The sequence below is a fragment of the Notechis scutatus genome, chromosome 1, assembly GCF_049901735.1.
Source record: "Notechis scutatus isolate UNSWTSFEM ecotype Mainland chromosome 1, rNotScu1.2, whole genome shotgun sequence".
In the NCBI taxonomy this organism is placed as follows: domain Eukaryota; kingdom Metazoa; phylum Chordata; class Lepidosauria; order Squamata; family Elapidae; genus Notechis; species Notechis scutatus.
Window position 1 is genome coordinate 98,447,408 of NC_142009.1, and position 22,175 is coordinate 98,469,582.

At 36.3% G+C, this 22,175-nt stretch overlaps 1 protein-coding gene across 1 annotated transcript in view; it reads left to right on the forward strand.

The window, feature by feature from the left end:
- The window catches only part of TRDN (triadin), a 254,804-nt gene that overhangs the window by 83,706 nt on the left and 148,923 nt on the right, over window positions 1–22,175 (forward strand). Inside the window, exons 13-14 of the mRNA XM_087972568.1 lie at window positions 3,156–3,215; window positions 16,998–17,063. Coding sequence (XP_087828694.1) covers window positions 3,156–3,215; window positions 16,998–17,063 — 126 coding nt within the window. The remainder of the gene's footprint in view (window positions 1–3,155; window positions 3,216–16,997; window positions 17,064–22,175) is intronic.

The following is a 22,175-nucleotide window of genomic DNA, read 5'->3' on the forward strand; positions in this document are numbered from 1 at the left end:
CTGACTGGGTTTAAAAAAAAAAAAGCCAGGAGGTCATGTGAATTTTCCAAAGCTATCCAGAAAGAAACTGCAAAGCAAAACTAGACAACATGCAAATTATTTAACTATTGCAAGTAGTGATTTAATAATAATAATGTTAAGCTATTATGTTTGTGATTTGAAAACCTAAAGTTTTTCCCCCAATTCCTTTGATTTTTTTTTTAATTTGTTCATCTTGGACCGTGGTTCAGTACTGACCTCCACAACCAAGCATTGCCTGCCAAGGAGTAGGAGCTTTCAACAACAAAAACGCTGGGGGAGGAAGGATTACATATCCTCTTCTGTACCAGTTGATCATAATGCAGAGTGGCCCTTTGTGTGCTTCCAGGGAAGTCAGGAAAATCACAGATTGGAGCTGGGCAATACAACTTGTGCGTTATCTAATTTAGACCTCAGTGGAATCACAGATGATGTTTTCATGCATCTCTGTTCCAGATGAATATCAGAGGTGGCAATTCATAAAGGTTAAAATCCAGTTCTTTCCAGTGGAATTAGTAGAAAAGTATTGCTTATGGAAATGGTCTGTGAAGAGGCCAGAAAGGCAAACTTGACCTCAATTCTTCAGCAAGAGACCAACATTTTCCATCTGTTGAATGTCGTGGCTTTTATTTTGTAGCAGCTGCAGATAAATTAAAAATAAACTTAATACATTTTATTTAATGAAATAAGAAAATAAATTAGAATCGATAAATCATTTTCTGCAGCACAGATTTATCATGCAGTTAATTTTGTTCTGCCTCCAAATGTTTTAATTTTAAATGGTCTGCACACTCTTTTTATAATTGGATCACAAATGCTGCCCAAAGGAAAGGGGAAATGTTTATTTTTGTGGAATAGAAAACTAAAATTATGCTGAAATGACCACTACAAGCTCTGCTGACAGTCCAATGGCCATTGCTGTTTTCAAAATTGTCACATAGCCCTGCCAGTGACTAGAAACAAGAACTTAGAAGTGGTGCAAGGAACTTGGCCCTGGTGAAAGAAAAAAAAAATGTATCTGAGATCTGAGGGTAGTAAATCTGAAAGTTGTCTTTTAGTACAAATACTTTGTGCCAAATGGAAATTTATCTTCTGAATGCAAATTATTTATAGGAGTCATATTATCACAGAAGTTAATTCTTTTGGATTTATGGACTTATGCATGTATGATTATGTTGCATCAATTATTTTGCAGATGTCTATTTTGTACATGCAGATTTACTTTGTGTGCTTTTTTTTAAATGTGCTTTTTAAAATGAACATGAGAGCCAGTTTGATGTAATGGGTAAGACACCAGGTTAGAAACTGGGAGATTTTGAGTTCTAGCCTGCCTTAGATATGAAGCCAGTCATGTGACTTTGGGCTAGTCCTTCTCAGCCCTAGGGTAGAAGAAGAAGCAGAAGAAGAAACATAGAACATAGAATAATAAAATTGGAAAAGACCTTGGAGGTCTTCTGATCCAATGTCTCTTTTTGAAAACCTTTCGTGATGGAGCACCAACAACTTCTGAAGGCAACCTGTTCCATTGGTTGAGTGCTTTCACCATTATGAAATTTCTCCTTAGTTCTAGGTTGCTTCTCTCCTTGGTTAGCTTCCAACCATTGTTTCAAGAAAAGGAGGAGGAGGAGGAGGAGGGGAGGAGGAGGAGGAGGAGGAGGAGGAGGAGGAGGAGGAGGAGGAGGAGGAGGAAGAAGAAGAAGAAGAAGAAGAAGAAGAAGAAGAAGAAGAAGAAGAAGAAGAAGAAGAAGAAGAAGAAGAAGAAGAAGAAGAAGAAGAAGAAGAAGAGGGAGGAGGAGGTAGAGGAAGAGGAAGAGGAAGAGAAAGAGGAAGAGGAGGATATTTGATGCACTGGCTTTCAAATTTATATACTGTTTCTTTATTAAAATAATTGTGTGTAAGCATCCTCTGAAGTGCAGTTGACACAATTGACACATAGAATCATGAAGTTTATTTAACACTTCTTTCCACATTTTAGCCTATATATAATTTTTTATAGGCTACTGTTTAATCGATAGTCACTGTTTAATTGATAAATTGCATAAATTTGCTCAAAGTAGAGTTCAGCGGTTCTCAACCTGTAGTCTGTGGACCCCTGGGGGCAGCGCAATGTCATCATGGGGTCCACGAAGGCTTGAAGAAATGTTATGATTTAAGTTAAGTTTTGGGGGGGTCTGTAGCCATGGTCCATGGCCACAAAAGGTAAGGGGACCATGGCGAACAAAAGGTTGAGAACCACTGGTCTTATTGTCTATCTTTACTTGTCCATTGATATTTTTTTAAGATTTATTATTTTTATGAGAATTCTAGTGCTTTAACACAAAATGTCCATGGCGCTGCAATAGGAATTTGTTTTTATCTATTCTTAAAGACCAATACTGAACAGAAAAAATTACATTTTCAATTAAAATATCCATAGTTATTTAAAGTTACTTAAATCAGTCTTAAAATGAAAATAATGATTAACAAGTAGATGCAGTTGTTCTATAAATAAATGCCAGAAACATTTGGACTAAATTGCCCATTTCATGTTGCTGGACTCAAGACACTCAGCTTTACTCCCCATTGAGCATGATAGCTAGGGCTTTTGGAAATAGTGGTTCAGTCATCTCTTAAAGTTCTCACAGTGTTCATCCCTTAGTTAGCTTCACTGTCCATACTGGAAACATCTAGATTACTCATGTGCAAATCCCTCAGTTGGAAAAAAAAAAAAAAAGAATTCCAGCAGTTTTTCAACCTGGCATTCTGTACATAATCTGGGATTGTAACTCCCAGCTATTATGACCTTTCACCCTGCTGATGAATAAGTCTAGGAATTTCAGTCCCAACTGGGTGGATAATTTGGAAAGGTGGAAGTGGGAAAAAGAATTGGTGATTTGGTCCTCAAAATTACACATGATTTAGAGAATCCTGGCCATTGGAAACACCATCTTTGTGCAGAAAGCCTGAAGGAATTTTCGATGGAAAAATCTTTAAAAAGACACAGAAACACCAATGCTGTCATTTGTTTCATGATTGGTTACTTCAAGAAATAAAAAGTCATTAAGAGTTCCAGTGCAGTACTTTTTTTTGTTTAATCTTAATTTTAAAAAAAATCTAATTATGTCTTATTGCTCTTTTCCTTCCTTCTATTCTGCCAGATCAATTTGCATTCTGTCGTTATATGATTGACATGTTTGCACACGGGAATTTGTACACAGGTACTTGAAATGAATGTTGTCAATGAAGTGTTTGGTTTTTCTCAGAGCTTCTACTATTTTGTGCTCTTCAAACATCTCTCTGTGTGTTTGTGTGTGTGTGTGTGTTGTTAAACATGGACACTGAGAGTGCACAGGTTAAATAAAGCGTATTAACAAATGGCTTGATCCATTAAAGCTTCTAATAAATTGTTCTGTAGTTGCATGCATTTAAGTTAATGTCAATATAAAAAGATAAAATCAGTGGAGATTTGATAAAGAAGGAAGATACTTTTTTTTTAGCAGATGGCATACTGATTGTTTGCATGATGCTTTTATGCCATATAAAAGATTAAATATTTACTTGATGTAAGGCTTCATTTGTATTTTCTTAAGATAGAAAACATCAAAAGACTGATTAAAAAAATCAAAAGCAAGGACAAGTATCTCATGAAAATATTTTGAACCAGTTGGAGTTTTTAGGATAGAAAAAAGTGATTATGTGGGGGGGGGGAATTATACTGGTATATAACACCCCCCCTCTCCAAAAAAGTCCCAGGACCATAGACAAAATTTCCTTTCTGTAGAGTTTGCTAAAGCTTTCTGACCATAACTGATGATAATTAACACCATCATGTCATCAATTTTGAAATCGGTAACAAGTGATAAAACTGTATTCAAAGCCAAAAATTAGAAATATAACATTTTTAAAAATCCAAAAGAAACATCCAAATATTTCCCACCCAAACCCATTCCCTACCATCTACTTTGCGGCTCTGAAACTTGTGGCATTGTGATAATAAGGACATGATTGTTTCTGGGAGAAAAAGGGTATGGTGACTTGCTAAAACATCTTAGGAAATTAATTATAGTCAAGATAAATTATGAATTAATTTAAAGTGTGTGAAACTTTAAAGACATTCAAATCCTCTACGTAATAAATGTATTTTTTTTTTTACAACAAGTTTTATTAATTTTTAAAACACACAAATTATCATTATTCATTACATGTTTAAACCTTTTTCATTGTCAATTTAACAAGTCAGATAAATTATAATTCTGTTTTAAACCATTTCCATACAACATACCAAAACCTCTTATTCAATTTCTCTTTACTTCTCTTTACTCTTATTCAATATCATTATTATTATTTCATCTGTTTCTTTCTGACTTAGTTACCATTATTCTCATTCTATATTTCTACAATTTTTAACTAATTCTCCCCCAAAAAGACATATACACACAACACACAAAACAAAAAAATCTTTTGGAAAGTAACTTGGACCCAGGTGTCTCTCTCTTCATGGACTTCAATTATATTCATGCTCATCTTACATATCATTACTTATTTTATTTACCATTCTAAGCCTTCTATATTAACTTCCCACATATTTCACACTTCTTACTTCTATCTTAATTAATCATCTTAATTTGAATCATTATATTTATATCTTTTGTCCATTTTTATCATCCCTTTGTCTCATTCCTTATAAAAAAAAAAGAAAATAAGTTTCTCCTGAAATCATTAATCAGAGTATGATGCCTTTCTATCTCCCCTAAGTTAATCAAATTAATCTTTAAAATAATATCTAATACCCAATCCGATTTTGCTTGGTACATTCTATCTAACTAATACATCCAACATAATTAAGTACATAATTAGACAATAAATCCAAATATTAAAAAAGATACTATAATAAAATTTTATAATAACATCAATACCATAGTCTTATTAAACTCTTTAATTAAAACAATATTCTAAACCTCCCCTATTATTAAGTTTTAAAGCCAATCATTTTTAAACATTTTAACATTTTAATCTCTTATCAACTCTTAAATCATTACAATACTACCATCTCATCTTATGTACCTTGCAAAATCTTTTTTTTTAAAAAAAAATTATACTTTATCCATTATCCATAAAAATTCTTTTTCCATTTAATTTCAAAACATTGTAGCTTTTCTCCACCTTTTCCCTTTCTTTCTTCTCCCAACAAACCTTTCTACCCCCCTTCTTCTAGCCTCTGCCTTACCAGCTTCCCTTCTCTGTCGTATTCCTTTTCCCTTTTGTTTACTATCATCATATTGGTTTTGCACCTTATTTTTCCCTTTCTTAAATGTTTTTTTAGATCTTAAGTCCTTAAGTCCTTTAATTTTCTTCTTTTCTCTTCTTTTCTTTTCTTTCTCTCTTCCTTCTTTCTGGATCAAATTCTGAGATTCATTAAAAATGGCTCCTTTCTTTCTTTCTTGTTCCTCTGCTGTCTTCATCTGTTGTAATGTTTGTTGATAATTAATAAGCGCCATTTCTAAGAAAAGGAAAGCTTCTTCCACACCATCTTTACCATTTTTTTTGCTTGTTCATATTCTTTTCTTAGTTCCTCAACAGAAAGAGCCATTATAAATCTTTTCTTTTCTTTTCCCCTTCTTTCTTCTTACAACAACCAGAATATTCAAAAGAAAAAAAAAAAAGCAGTCCCAAAGTTATCAGTCAGTCCAAACCAAGGCAGAGTTCTCACTTTCTCCTTCTGGGGTAATATCAATCCAAGAGAAAGAAAGTCCAAATCTGTTTAAAATCTTATTGCAATATATTCTAGTCTTCAAATCCTTAAGGCATCTGCTCCAACAAAGTCTTAGCATACAAGTGTTTTCTTTTTAATCCTCTCTCTTCCCACTCATCGCTTAAAACCAATTTCCACCTAAAAGAAATAGGTTTCTTAATATCCAGTTATTTATTCCGTAGGAAAAGAGGGAAAGCTATCCTTTCAGCATCTTCAAACAGCCGCTTTTTTCCTCTTCTGGCAGGTATTATTCAGAAAGTCATACTTTTCAGGAATTTTATTAAATATGTCTTAGAGTCCTAGGAGCCAAGAAAAACTTTCTCCTCTCAATCACTTTCTCCACTTCCTCCTGCACATTCTTACCCGGCTGCCAGCTTCTTTGTGGCGGCCATTACAGACCGCCGCTGCACCGTCCTGGGAAAAGGGAGTTCTGCCGGCCAGGGGAGAGTCTGCAACACCCCCAAACCCTTCTCCGGATCCCCCTACCTTCAGCTGCCCCTGCAGGGCAGCTAGCTCGTACCCGTCTGGGTCGGAGCCCCAAAAACGACTAGCGCGGCAGGATCGCGCAGCTTCGCAAATCCCTGCCGCTGCTGAAGCCGACAAACCGGAAGTTTTCGTAATAAATGTATTATTGATCTTGATGAGATTCAAGGTTCTTTTAGGGAAAGGGATATAATTAGCAATGCTAATGTTTGTTGATAAAATTAAAATACATTGTTCTGCCTCATGTAGGATGTACATCCACTTCCTCTTCTGACATGGCATTTCTTCCATATCTTTTCTTAGCATGCTATTTTCAAAACAAGCAGAAATGAATGTTTTTCTGAGTATTGCCAGTTTAATAAATCAAGAAGGTAAATGTATTGCTTTCGTACCTGGGCATTTTAAAATGAGTTGCTAATGTTAAAAAAATCCTACAGAAATCTCTTTAAGGTTTGTTTCTCAATAATTATATTCTCAAAGAGAAAATAATTCAAAAGATGCAATGAAGTACATTTCTAAGAATGTAGTTCTTATCCCAACTAAGATAAAGTAAAAGGACTTAAGCAAATTGTTTCTTATTGTTTAGAATGTCAAGACCAAACTCCAATCCACTTCTGAGATATTCTGACAGTTCCCACAACCATTAGCCAAATTAGATAAGGCTGATAAGGGTTGAAGAATGCTAGAGGACAGCAGTTTATTTAACTCCACTATAAATAAAAGGTCTGTTGACCTAACCATTCACATGGTTTGGGTAGGAGGGCTATGCATGTTTTATAAACATAGAAATTGAGAAAATTGACCAAGCAATTAATCATGATGTGGTTATAGTTACCTAATTCCCACGGTCAATTAGCTCTATGAATCTGAGAGTTAATTGTCCCTTCTGACTTCTTTTATTGAGGCAAAGACCTAGAATGGTCCATGAAAATGTAACCTTACAGAGTCATAAAGTTGGAAGGGTCTGCTGTGGTCATATGGTTCAATGTCTTGCCTCTCTATATTCTTTGTGGCTATTTTGGTCTTTATCCTCCCTCAATTCTAATGGGTTTGAAAAAAGGGACAAAAATGGGAACGAATTGTTCCTTCTAAACTTGTCAATAGCAACTCTACCATCAATCATTGTGCCACCACAATTGAAGAAGGGGGAAAAAACAGGAAGTGGGCAGTAAATAATAGCCTCCTGGCCTTTTTGTGGTAGCTGCATGCTACTGCGTATTCTGAATAGTGTGCTGTTGTGTTGCTGCTGCACAAAGTTGAGGTAATTGGTTCTGTATTGCTTACATTTCAAAAGCAAATGAATGTGTTTTGGTAGAGTTCATTCACTAGATTCCAAAATGTAGATGATAACAATGGATCACAGTGAATAAAAATGTTTTTCATGGATTTTATAAAATCTCACATGCTGCCATGTACATAATTTAGGTTACTCTTTAGAATTCTTGTGAGCTCTAACTGTAGAATATATATTCCTGTTTTTCCATTCAGCAAATATAATTTTACTTTATGATGGCCAGTTATGTGTAGAAAATTCTTTCCGTTGTACTTCTATATGCAAAGGGTTTTGTAATATGCATAATGCTGTGCAGAACTGAGGGAAATGATACTTCATCTTTTACAACGATACTTCAGGATCTAGAGATAAATCTGGAGAATCTTTAAACTTGAAGTTGTTTGTAAATAATAACTTCACTAATTCTTGACCATCATCTTCATCTTCAAGATATTTATGTTTATTTTAGATGGAAGAAATTTTTCATTTCCTAGTGATACAAAATTCATTTTAACTTGTCTGTTGATCTTCTGATCAGTAAGAACAAGTCTCCATCTTGTTGCCAGTGCGTCAGGGCACAAAACTGTCGAACTTGCAGAAAAATAACCAGAGACTGTCCAACATGGGGAAAAAAAACATGGGTATCATGTTTCTCATTCATGAAGCCACTTGGTTCCTCATGTTTCTCATATGCCCATGACTCTTGCTTGAATCAGTCTATTTAGCAAGCATAAAATAAAAATTGGACACTATTACTGCTTTTTTCTGAATAACAATAATATTTTCCATTTGAAGTGTTATTCCATACACATACCCAGTCAAGAACTAATAAATAGGTTTCTCAATGTAAGACAGTTCTATCCAAAAACACTGAGCTGAGTCAGATGTTCATTCTGTAGCCCTTGTCAGCTTGGACAAGGTGTAAGCCCAGGAAAAATTTCAATTACCCCTTGTGTCTGTTGGTAACCACCCATTAAATTACTTCAAATGTTTTCCATACTTAGCCCATTCTCCTGCAATCTATAGAACGTTTAATATACCAAAAAAATGAATATTTATCTTCCAGGATTGCAACTTTCCAACTTTCCTGCACATAGATCTGCTTTGACACATTGATCTAGACTGCAATCTTATCTATACCCACTCAAGAGTAAGTTTCACTGAGTTTAATAGGGTTTATTCCAAAGAAAATTAATCAAATATTTAAGCCATTACAGATAGTCCTTGACTTGTGACCATAGTTGTGCCCAAAATTTATGTTGTTAAATGAGACATTTGTTAAATGAGTTTTGCCTCATTTTACGACCACAGTTGTCACAATTGTTAAGTGAATCACTGCAGTTGATAAGTTAGTAACATGGTTGTTAAGTGAATCTGGCTTCCCCATTGATTTTGCTGATCATGACCTTGGGAAACAGCAACAGTCATAAGTGTGAACCAGTTGCCAAGCATCTGAACTTTGATCACATGATCAAGGGGATGCTACAAAGGTTGTAAGTGTGGAAAACGGTCATACGTCACTTTTTTCAGTGCCGTTGTATGTCACTAAATGAACTATTGTAAAGCGAGGACTACCTGTACACATGAGGCAGCACTTGGGGATGCAGTTCCAAATGGCAGCAGAAAAAGCTCATTTCCTAGGTCCCACCGGAACCTCTTAGCAAACAGGACCTCCACAATGCCTCTCCTGGCAAATCAGATGGAACAGGTAGCTGTCATCAGAGAGAGGACATCCTCAGATAACCTGGCTCCATGCCATGTAGGACTTTCAAGGACAAAACCAGTACCTTGAATGGTTATCTGGAAACAAATGGGTAACCAGTGCAGCTCTCGAACAGAGGTAGAATGTGTGTCCTTTCAAGGACATATATCACTGCCCGTGTTTTTGCATTTGCGCACCAGGGCAGCCCCATGTAGAACGCATTACAGTAATTCATTTGGGAGGTGACCAGCATATGAGTGACTGTGAGCAAAGCCCCATCATCCAGGAATGGGCACACCTAGCACACAACACAAAGATACAGAAAGGGAGGAGAAATTCAAAACAAATGGAGAAATTATGAAAACACACATAAATGTCTCTGATTTGGCAGCCAGCTGTAGAAAACATCTGAAATGAATTTATAGATAGAAACAAATGAGACTAAGCATAACTAAAATGGAAATACTCTCCTTCTGCTACTCAACTACATGCCTTCCTTTAATTATGCACCATGCTTTAATTATGCATCTGTGGGGAATTTTAAAAAAATTTAAGTATGGAGGGAGCAATATTCATTAAGACCACAGTACATGGGGAGGGGAAGTTTAATTCTATCAAAATTGCCCTCCTGCTGTAATTAGCAATAGGGAAACAAGTTCTCACTAGTGCCATTGAGAGCCTTTTCTAGTTTAAATTGCAGTGCTTGGAGTAGTTTTTATCAGGATAATGACTGGAGAAGAAGAATTACATTTGTCCTCCCCCTATCCACATTAATTTTTTTTAATTTCCTGAATTGCTTGAAAGACACTGAATTAACTCAATCACTGTTGCTCAGCCTATTCTACCTAGGAGATTGCTATGAAGATAAAATATGGGTGATATTATCCTGGCACCATGGAGGAAAGATAGGATATGTATTGCTAATTGCACATCAATAAAGAGGGATAACAAGGAAATGATTTGCTTTGCAATTTAATGCAATATTATTGAATTCTGCCCTTTGAACCATTATGTGAAATGTGTTTTCATTTTGGTATTCACTTTCCTGAATTGTGTTATGCTTTTCCCAAAGAAAAGTTACATACAGGAATTTACATAACTGTTATATCTATGCTGTGTCTATTTAGTTTTCAGCTGAGCAGGAAACCCACCCTTAACAATCAAATGTCATCCAATATTGATGGCAAAAATTATATACCGTGTTTCTCATATAATAAGGCCGGGTCTTATTTTTTTTTGAGCCCCGAAAAAATGGCTAGGCTGTCTTTTCGGGGCTGACTTAATTCCCTCCCTTGCATCTTCGGGCGGGTGGGCGAGCGGCGATGGCTTGGATGTTGACCTCAGCATTGGTGGGGCACTTTGTATCGGGGTCAACGCAGGCAGCACCATATCCGGGTGTGCAACAAAAGTACTTCCTAATGGCAAGCCCCCCCACCATTCCCCCCTTTCGTATGTTTTAATATAGGCCTTAATTTGGGGGGAGGGAATTAATTTCATTTCATGCCTATAAAACATGCTGGGACTTCCTATTGGGGGAGGCCGTATTGTTGGAGAAACAGGGTATATTAGATACCATAGTTGGCTTTATGAACAATTGTGTATAAAACTGCATATGTGATAATGAATCCACTGAAAATGCACACAAATCTTCAGAGTTTTTTTTTAAAGTTTCAAACTGAAGTCTAGCATTAAGAAAAGGGAAAGGAGAAATAGGAGGAAGAATTGAAAATACTTCTGCAGAAAATGGTTTGAAAAGATCAATTTGTGAATTGAAAGAATCCATGAATACGCCAAATCAATTGAACTATGTTTTTGCTATAGTAAAAAAAAATCCTTTGAAAATAACGGTATAATCATACTCCAGTTAGACACAACAGCTAATATCCATTTAAACACATTTACGTAGATAGTTTGGCCTGAATGCAGTATATATCTGCCAAGCCTATATTTTGCATGCTAAAAAACCATGGGCACTATATTGTAAAGAATTACAGAAAACAAGATTAGAAAAAGCTTAGACCGAGAACTCGAAGAGTCATAGCCACTTAAAATACTAAATAGGTGTGTCAAGTTAAGCTCATCTTCATAGACATGTTTATATAATTGTACCGGATGGATTTTTCAGCTTCCAAGCTTCAGGAATTCCTGGTGATCTACAGTAAGTTCATCCTGCTTATCTTCTGAACCAGAAAAAACAGATCAGCAAGGTGCCTAACACAATATAAAGTCTTTCTATGCACTATGATCTTGAGGTTTATGATCTCAAGAATGCTTACCCTTCTAAATCAGGGGTGTCAAACTCATGTTACAGCAGCATCACATGATGTATTGGGACTTTCCCCCCCATTTGCTAAACAGGGCATGGGCGTGGCCAGCATGTGACGCATCTGGGAATTTGACAGCCCTGTTCTAAATCAAGTCATTTTGGAACAATACAAAATATCACTAACATCCATAGAATTTGCTGCAAAGAAGTTTCTTGGGAGATCGTGCTTGAAGATTTTCCTTTAAAAAAAAAAGTTAGGTAACACATACTAAATATTTTGTTGGTGATGTTTTAATCACGTGAACAACAGAGAGATTTTTAAATTGTATCTGTGTGTGTGTGTGTGTGATTGTTTATATGTGTGTATGTTTATGCAGGCTTCTATTAACATTAACCCTTGTGTGTGTGTGTGTGTGTTTGTTTGTTTATATATGTGTATGTTTATGCAAGCTTCTATTAACATTAGCCATCTATCAAAAATAACTGTAGTATACTGATAGTGAGAGTGAAAGGACATCCTATCATCTTTCTCCGGTGAATAGCTAATCTATTAGATTTTATAACCATGTAAATGATTAATTGCACTGATGCTTATTATTGCTCACTAGACGTATTATAGCTTCCCCACAGGACAAACTGACCTCATGGTATCCTGTAGTGTGCAAGATATCAGCAAGAATATTTTCATTAAGCATTTTGATTACAAACTGTGTGTAGCACTCTATTGCAATTGGAATTGTATCTAATCCCCTGGTTCTGAAGATAGCTGTAATAATAGGATCTCGTTATTAATGAGAAGTCTACTTTTAAGCCAGCAGTGTTCACAGCAAACCAAGATGGTGCCAGTGATTTTATTACACAAAGATTTCCATTATATCCTGATAGCTGATAGAAGTATGTAATTCACAGCATTTGTGTAATGCGTATATTGCCATTTATTGCTCCATTCCTCAAGGTTCCCTACAAACTAATAAGAAATATATAGTTGAGTGAAAAGCTGGACTTGGAAGTTTTGCCAGACTGTTGGATTATTATTTGAATTTACACAACCCTTGAGGTTGTTAGCCGTTTTGCTTTTACAATGAAAGTTCTCTCACACAGAGAATTAATTAATATGTTCAAGAATTTTTTTACAATGAAATAGTTATTTGCAATGACACTAATGCCCCATTTCCTAATAAAACAGACTAATTAATAAAAAATTTTCCTGCTGTTTTTCATGGTAGCAAAAGCTGCCTTATTTCTATAATGTTATGTGTATTTATTGTACACACTCATTCTCAAATCACTCTCGGGAAAGTATTTGCAAGCATGAATTAGTTCTATTATAATAGCAAATAGTGGTAACAAGGTTGATTTGACTTCTATCAGGCATTAACTTTCTGTATCTTTTCCCTGGTTTTCTTCTTAATTCATTTTGAAGATTGGTTTAGGTTAGATTGGGCATTTCCTTTGTCTTCTTGTCCTTATTGGTTTTTCTTGTCTTCATGGTTTGCTAACTCATACATCTTCACACCTAGCTATTCTTCTATCCCGTGTTTGGCTCCTTGAGATTTCCATTGCTTTCTTAAACTGTGCGCTGAAGACTAAACTTCTCATCTTTCCTTCAAAAATTTTATTCTCCTCATTAAGTTCTGTATCCACTGGCAATATCAACCTCCACCTGTGGAAAATGCAGAGTTCTTTTTGAGTATTCTACTCAAAATGTGTTTATAATCCCTTTTCTCCCAAACCTATTTAAGTATCTCCAATGTTGTTAGTTCTGATTTCCTGTAGGATATTTTAGAGAACTGCTTAGACCCTAAATTCTTATTTGTCCCCAAATCAAATATTGGAGGGAGAGAAAAAGTAGGCAAGATAGGTTTCTGGCTGTGGGGTGTCTGTGGCATCATCGCTTAAGTCCAATAGAAAATATTTACAGCCCCCTCACATCCTGGACATAAACTGTTTCAACTCCTACCTTCCAAATGATGCTATAGAGCAGCAGTCGCCAACTGGTGGGCCATGAGAAAATTTTTGTGGGCCGCAGAGAAATCTCACCCCCAGAGCACCCCCCCAAAGCAATTAATCCAGGCTGTGCAGAAACACAAGGCTGTGTAGCCCACATGGCCCGCGGGAACCCTCCCCGCCCACTCACTCCTTACCCGGCAAACTTGCCTGCTAAATTGCTATTTTTCCTTTTTCCGACCATCATCTGTTCTGCTCTGCCAGGAGATTTAGATTAGCTAGGAAGCAGGAAATGGTTGGGTTTCTTGCTTTCTAGCTAGTCTTTAGATCTTTGGCTCTGCTTTTAAGCACAGCCAAACCTGAAGGTTCTATTATTCAGTGCAGACTCACGGCAAGCAAATTTGAGAGATTGAGCTAGCCGATGGCAAATAGATAGATCACTGAATTCTGTGAGTTACTGAATCTGCCTGCCTGCTTTGCCTGATTTTGGGTAAAAGTTGCTCTTTTTTATAAAAAATTCAATATTTACATACATGGTGTATTGTGAGTTAATTTTGTGAGTTTGCTTATTAGCAAATTTTATGTGACAGACTGAGCTAGCCAATGGCAGATAGATCGATCTCTGAATGAATCTGTGATTCTGTGAGCAACCCAATCTCACAGCTTTGCCTGATTTTGGGTAAAAGTTGCTCTTTTTTTTATAAAAAATTCAATATTTATATAAATATTTATAATATTTACATACAAGCCATGCCCAGCCAATCACATGACCACCAAGCCACACCCACAAATTAGGCCACACTCATAGAACCAGTTAGTGGTCCCTGGGATTTAAAATTATGAGTTTGGTGGTCCCTGAAGTCCAAAAGGTTGGCGACCCCTGCTATAGAGCATACCAGAACAACTAGACACAAGGACAATTTTTCCCCGAATGCCATCACTCTGCTAAACAAATAATTCCCTCAATACTGTCCAACTATTTACAAAGTCTGCACTACTATTACTATTAATCTTATCATCACTCCTTATCACCCATCCCTTCCCACTTGTGACTGTATGACTGTAACTTTGTTGCTTGTATCCTTACAATTTATATTGACTGTTTCCTAGTATGATTTGATTGCTTATTCTACCCTATGACTATTATTAAGTGTTGTACCTTATGATTCTTGACTCTTAATGAATGTATCTTTTTTTTATGTACACTGAGAGCATTTGCCCCAAGACAAATTCCCTGTGTAATCACACTTGGCCAATAAAGAATTCTATTCTGTTGTAGAAGTTGGATACCTGGTCCAAATACTCAAAACTACCTATGTTACTATTACTGAATTCTATGGAACAGGCTGGAACCTCTGAACCAGGGGTGGGATTCAACTGGGGTTACTACCGGTTCAGTGACTATGTTTTGTGCATGTGTAAAAAAACCTTAAACTGTGCCACCCGGTGAGCTGAAAAGTGCTGCGCGCAGGTGCACAGCGTTTGAAAAGCCTCTTTTTTTCTGCTTTTTCAACCTCAGCTGTGCCACGCAAAGCATCTGAGGTTGAAAAATCAGGAAATAAAGGACAGGTAAGAGCCCGGGCAGGCATGCTGGCCAAATAGCAGCAAACACAGAACCAGTTCAGTGTCTGCTGCTCTTCAGAGCTACCGGTTCTACTGAGCCGGGCAGAACCGATAGCATCCCACCCCTGCTCTGAACCTCTGAAATCCATCTCATTCTGGAAGAAGAGAGTTTGGTGCTGGCTATCTAGAGGATGAGCTTCAGGATTTATTTATTTTTTTACAATCTAGAACAGCCACTCCTAGTTTGGGAATCTTTTTGTGTTGCTCTTCTCCTGAATTGAAACCAGACAGCTTTGAAGTCCTCTTATACGGAAGAGGAGACTTCAAACTAGTTGTGGGTTGACTCCCTTCCCGTGGTTAAGGGCTCTTTGATTTAGTCATCCTTTCATGGATTCTGCGCAGCCCAAGCTGGTGCTGTGCAGGGTGTGATTCCGGTTAGATGCAATATGGAGAATGTATATCTCAGCTTTCTCCCACAGTGCTCACTGAAGAAGAAGTTTCTGTCAGGCTTCTTTTATACTGCAAGCTCTGTGAGGAAAAAACCAAGGGAGTCACTGAAGCAAAGCCACATAGCCACATCATTTAGCTCTTGAAAGGGAGCAGACCAGGCAGGCTTCACTAAGCAGTTTCAAGGGACTGCTTGGTTCAAAGCCTTGTCAAATTTCATTCCTTTCAGAATGAAACTGTACCAGAATGACCTCATCCACGTTCAGCCAGAAATTGCATTATATATTTCATAACTTATATCTCCCTTAAAACCTGAGATTTTAAATTCCCACTTGAGAATGGACATATGGGCTGAATAGGTGTTCGAAGTTGAAATGTAGAAGAGGAAAACTATATTGCTGCATGTTTGTCAGTATAAATAAATTGCAAATTTGTCAAGGTAAAATTTTCTATGCCGATGTGTAATAAAATAACCTAATATGGCAGGCATACATTTTTATGAATGCATTTGACTGTATTATCTCAATACTTCAAAGCTTTGGCTGTCGTAATCCTGATTTATATTACTAATCATTTTTTGTGAGTTGATGCCTGTTTTCAAGATGTATGGAAAGTAACAGTAGAAGAAATAGCTTACACTAAAGTATTTTATTATATATATTTTATTAAAGTGAAGGTGGGAAGTAGAGGGTTTAAAAGAGAAACTAGCATGTTCAGAGAGGACATTTATTGCCAACATATCCCACATGTAATGAGAAAGGAAAAACATTTTAGCCAGAGTTACTCTACTAGAGTGGACAAACGGTTTTCCTAACCATATTAAACATTAATTCACCCTTGATCCTGGAGAAACAATTCCCTTTAGCTTTGGTTATGTGATGTTGCCTATGCTAAGCCACCTTCTAGAATGGGTCATCTGGGGCTGTGGTCACTTGTGCAAAATGCAGAGGTCTTTTGCCTGTGTATTCTACCCAAAATGTGGAGAGTAGTAATTCTACTTCTTCCCTTTTTGTTCACAAAATGATAATCTCTTTCACTGAAAAGTACGTCATCTGCTCATGTTACTCTGCAGCTGCACTCATGCGGACATATCTACAAAGGCTTGATAATATGCTACACAAAGTAAAGCATCTGTTAAAGAGCTTGTGTCTCCTCAACTCGGTAGACGTTTATGAATTAGAAAAGTCCTTTTTATTACAACAGAAGGAAAAGGGCTTTCAGGCCTTCCTCCTCCAACAATCAAGAGCTATAAATGTGGGATGCTTGATTATATAGATTGATGTTTTTTAACCCTGAATACAAAGAGATCAGCAAATAATTCAGAATTTTTAACTTTTTTGATTTCACACTCACTCATCTAGAACTTCAAATCAAGGGGTTTTATTTGTTCCGCCCCCTTTTATTTCTAGGAGATACTTAGTAATATACGCAGGCAATTCAGGAGAAACTCCTTTCTGCTGAGGGACTGTTTTTCTTAAAGTGGTCTCCAAGTGTACTTCATTATATATTATGTACTGTTTTGCATATTATTATAATTAATAGCCTTTCATGCCTCTCTTGTGTTCAGGCTCGTATCCCCCCCTATTTTTGGAACAGACCTCGGCAATCACAGCTCTTCTCCCAGCTGCTGAAGGTAAGTTCAATTAACTTCTGTAAAAAAACATTCAGTATCTTGACCAAAGTAGATACTATTATTCAAATTGATATCAATATCCTATGTTGGGTCAGGGCTGGGGATGGAGATAAAGGAAAGCTTAACTATACCATACAGAGTCTAAATCCAAAATATTGCTAAGGATCAAAACAATACACAATAAGTTTCTGTGAGTTCAAAAACCAAAGCCAGAGTATTCCAAATCCATGCTGAGATTCCAGAAAACAAAGACAAGAAAGAATGAAAATTAGCCTGCAAATATGTGGATATCAAGGAAGTTAATCAGGATTCAAATGCAAGGGAATCCATTCCCTGGGCTTTACAAGCAAGCTATTGCTTCCAATAATAAACTGCTGTCAGACAACGAATGTACTAAAAGTTATCGTTACATGGTCCTTACTCAGTTGGCTTCAGGTTTGATCTGCCTTAAGCTCTACAGATATTGAGCAATTCTTAAATGTACTTTTATTTTCAAGACCTTCTCTTGTATATTTGCACACTGATAGATCTTTATTTTCTGACATTTGACTTGTCATTTACATGGACTGTGCTGGTAAATATGTGACAGAGTCTTGGTCAACATATTCTGGGTTAGTGGAGATAGATTATGGTCAGAGTCTTATACTACAATCTGGGTCATGTGATCCAGAGAGTTTAGTGAGGTCATCTGACTCATCTTTCTTATCTAAGAAGTCTTTCTCAGATGAAGTCATAACAACTGGATCTAAGCTACGAAACTAAAATTGAATCAGTTTTGTTCACTGGAATCCAGGATTGCTTCTAAATTTGATGAAATGTAAGGATTCAGGTTTTAGTCCACTAATATAATTTACAAGACCTCCCACTTTTAGAATGGACAGGAAATAAATGTTTATCTTTTCCTGCAGTTTTCTTGTTCTACTGACAAACATAGTGAGTTAAAGGAGAGAGAAAAGTGTTGCCTCCTTGTTCCTTCCATTGTCATATGTATAGCAGACTACCCTGGGAAAGTTCGGCAAGATAAGCATATCATAATAATTTTGTAAAGCTGGGCAAGAAATTGTAAAGGTCTTTGTATTACAACATCCTTTGACAATGTCTCCACTTTGTTTCTGCAAGAAATAAATAAATAATTAACAATGGAAAATATGCTCCCAGAAAAACTACTATAACCCAAGCAGGGGTAGAATGGTGGTGATAGTTGTTTTTGTGCCTGACTCAGCATTGGTTTATGGGGACTAGATTAGTCCCTGCATTTTCCTTGGCAAGATTTTTCAGAAATGGTTCTTTCAAAGACTGAGTGATAGTGGCTGGACCAACTGTCATGCAGGTCCAGTTGGCTTCATGTTGAGTAAATCATGTTCTTCCAGTTTCTAGTCTTATGTCTTAATCACTGAATGAAACATTTCATATGCCTAGTAGTACAACTGTTTAATTCTTGCTCTAAGTATATTTCCATTTCTAGTTTTTTTCTCTGAACATACTTTCTCTTAGATAAAGGCTGAAATGTCTCATTCTTTCGAGAATATCTAGAAGCAGGTACTACATTAATCAATTAGTTTCTCTTGAAAAAGTTCCAAGCAAAGCTCTTCTTGGTCACCCAAGAAGCCATGAGCATGAGGTATTTAGAGATCTAACATAGTATGATTGAATAGGGTAAGAATAGAACCACCATGTAGGAAGCAGAATGAGGAGGTAATAAGATGCAGATCAGTGCTTACCTTAATCAGACTGAAGCACCTTAAAATGATAGTTTGACTTCCATTTCCTGTAAAATATTCTCATATAAATATAGAAGGTAGAGCTGAATTCACAAATGCCTCATGTTAGGCAGGACATATTGCTGTCTGGTTTTGATGGATGCATCTCTTCAGCTCACCAAAACAAAACAAAACAAAACAAAACTTAAGAATTAAATGGCTGTTGTGCCACCTTATTTATCATAACGGTAAATATTCATTGTGTTAATTTGTAATTAGTGTTTTAAACTTTAAATGATTTAGTTCCTAATTTTCAGAATTATGAGTTACGTATTGCTTTTGCTGATTCTTAAAGGAATTGTCACCATTATGGGATTGGCTGTGTATATATTTCATACTGGTGGTGCTACAATATATGTAATCATATTCACAAATTGATGCATGCAGTTGAAGAAATTGAGAAGATATAGCCACACACACAGCTGAATCAATAGAAAAGCCTATGGAGACCATTTTTCTTCAATAATCCCAATATCAGGAGTTAATCAAATTCATTCAAGGAAAGAAGGAAAGGAAAAAATAATAATAAAAGGCATGCTTTTGTAAAGTCCTGGGCATAGTGGTCAGGCAGTGATCTAAATTTCAGAAAGATGCAGGAGAAATCTTGATACATTCCTTGACATTATTTATGAAGTATAAAAACCTAAATTGTTTCCACTTGTCCTGTCTGATCTGGCAAGAAAGGGCATGCTCTGAATACTATCAACTAGGGAATGTTGGCTAGTTAGATCCAGAAGGCTTATATGTGCAAATATGTGCAAATGGGTTAGAGCCCATCTCTTGGTTGTGTGGATGATTATGTTAGATTATGCCTGGCTGCTATGTGATTTTTTAAATGTTTGTTTTATTATATTCTGTATTTTATATATTTATTGTAAGCATATAAAAGTTAAATAGGAGAGTATATAAATCAAAGAAATAAATATTAATTCTGTAAACCGAAGATAAATTTAGTGTCATATGTAAATATTAATTCTGTAAACTGAAGATAAATTTAGTGTCATATGTAAACATTAAACAAGAAGAAAACCTATGCACCAAGTCCACCCGCGCTTTCTACAATTTTGTAAACAACAAACTAAAAGACTCAAGGTCCATCCCACCCCTGAAAGGACCTAATGGTAAAGACTGCAATGACGACACTATTAAAGCCAACCTCTTTAACACATTCTTTGGCTCAGTATTTGTAAACAGCAATGAATCATGCCCAGTATTTCCTAGTTGAACCACAGAAAACTTCAATGATATATCGATTTTACAGAAGACAATGTTGAAAAAGCACTGTGCAATCTAAAACCATCTCTATCTATTGAACCGGACGGAATATGTGCCTACTTCTTAAAAAAGCTATCCACTGCCATAGCTGAACCTCTAAGCATAATCTTTGAAAAATCTTTCAGGACCAGCTCCTTGCCAAAACTGTGGTCACTGGAGACCCCAGCCTAGTTGAAAATTACAGACCAATCTCTTTATGCTGCGTCACCTGTAAAGTCATGGAATCAATTATTAACCAATCCATCATCCGCCACTTAGAAACAAACAACCTACTCTCTAATAAACAATTTGGTTTCAGGAAAAAACTATCATGTAATCTGAAACTCTTACACTGCAAAAACATATGGACAACACAACTCTATCAGGGCAAAGCAATAGACGCAATCAACATAGACTTCTGTAAAGCCTTTGATTCAGTGGTACACGACAAACTACTCCTAAAACTAAAATCTTATGGTATCTCTGGACACCTGCATAACTGGATAGAAGCATTCCTGTCAAACAGACAACAAATGGTCAAAATTGGGAGCATCCTATCAAATTCTGTACCTGTCAACAGTGGTGTCCCTCAAGGCAGTGTTCTAGAACCAGCTCTTTTCATAATCTACATAAATGACCTCTCTGATGATATCAAGAACAACTGTGTTCTCTTCGCTGATGATGTAAAACTATTCAACACCACAGACAATACTGCTACCCTTCAAAAAGACCTTGACTATGTATCAGAATGGTCAAACAAATGGCAACTTCAAATCTCAACAAATAAATGCTCTGTCTTACATATTGGCAAAAAAAATCAGAAAATAAAATACAAGCTGAATAGTTAAGATCTTGTTGATGACCCAAGCTCTGTAAAGGACCTTGGAATACTCACCTCTAATGATCTAAGTGCTAGAGCCCACTGCAACTACATAGCCAAAAAGGTGTTAAGAGTTGTTAACCTAATCTTATGTAGCCTTTTCTCTGGTAATATTACACTAATAACTAGAGCATACAAAACATTTGCCAGACCAATACTTGAATATAGCTCATCAGTATGGAACCCACATTACGTATCTAATATTAACACAGTAGAGAAAGTCCAGAAATATTTCACAAGAAGAGTTCTCCACTCCTGTACTCGTTGCAGAATACCTTATGCCACCAGACTCAAAATTCTAGACCTAGAAAACCTAGAACTATGCCGCCTTCGGTCCGATCTAAGTATAGTGTATAAAATCATATATTGCAATGTCCTACCTGTCAATGAATAATTCAGCTTCAACCATAACAACACAAGAGCAAACAATAGATACAAACTCAAGGTTAATCACACCAAACTTGATTGCAAGAAATACAACTTCAGCAACAGAATGGTCAATGTCTGGAATACTCTACCTGACTCGGTGGTTTCTTCCCCAAACCCCAAAATCTTTAACCTTAGACTGTCTACTATTGACCTCACCCCTTTCCTAAGAGGTCTGTAGGGGGCATGCATAAGCGCACCAACGTGCCTACCATCCCTGTCCTATTGTTTCTTTTATTTTTTTTATTTTTCTTATATGTATCCATATATTCATAACTATGTTTTACTTATACCTATTATCTTGTAAGCAGTTGACAAAAATAAATAAATAAATAAATAACCGATGCAACACTTTGTATATGAAAAGCTATGTGCAAAGATTAACTAGATAAAGATTTTAAAGGGTAATTGTTTTTCCACTGTGAGACTAATAAAAGAGTGTGTTAAACTGACATATAAAATTATAGGTTAGGTCTAGTCAACTGCATCCACATTAGAATCTAGATATAGAACTATCCCAGTATATCTCTGATATGGTCTCTTACTCCTAATGTTAACACAGTACTATGTTTTCTCTTTTGACTTATTTACACAGTTTTACACAACTCATTTCTGTGAAGCTATTACAAGTGGCTCGCAAGCAAGTGACAATTTAGAATAGGGATCCAAGAGTCAGTGTGATTTTTAATAGAGAGAGAAACAAACAGAAATCAATACGAAGCCTTCAAATTTTGAAGCAGTTCTATACCAAGCATGCGTCCAGAACAGGAAAAAATATACCTTTACCCTATT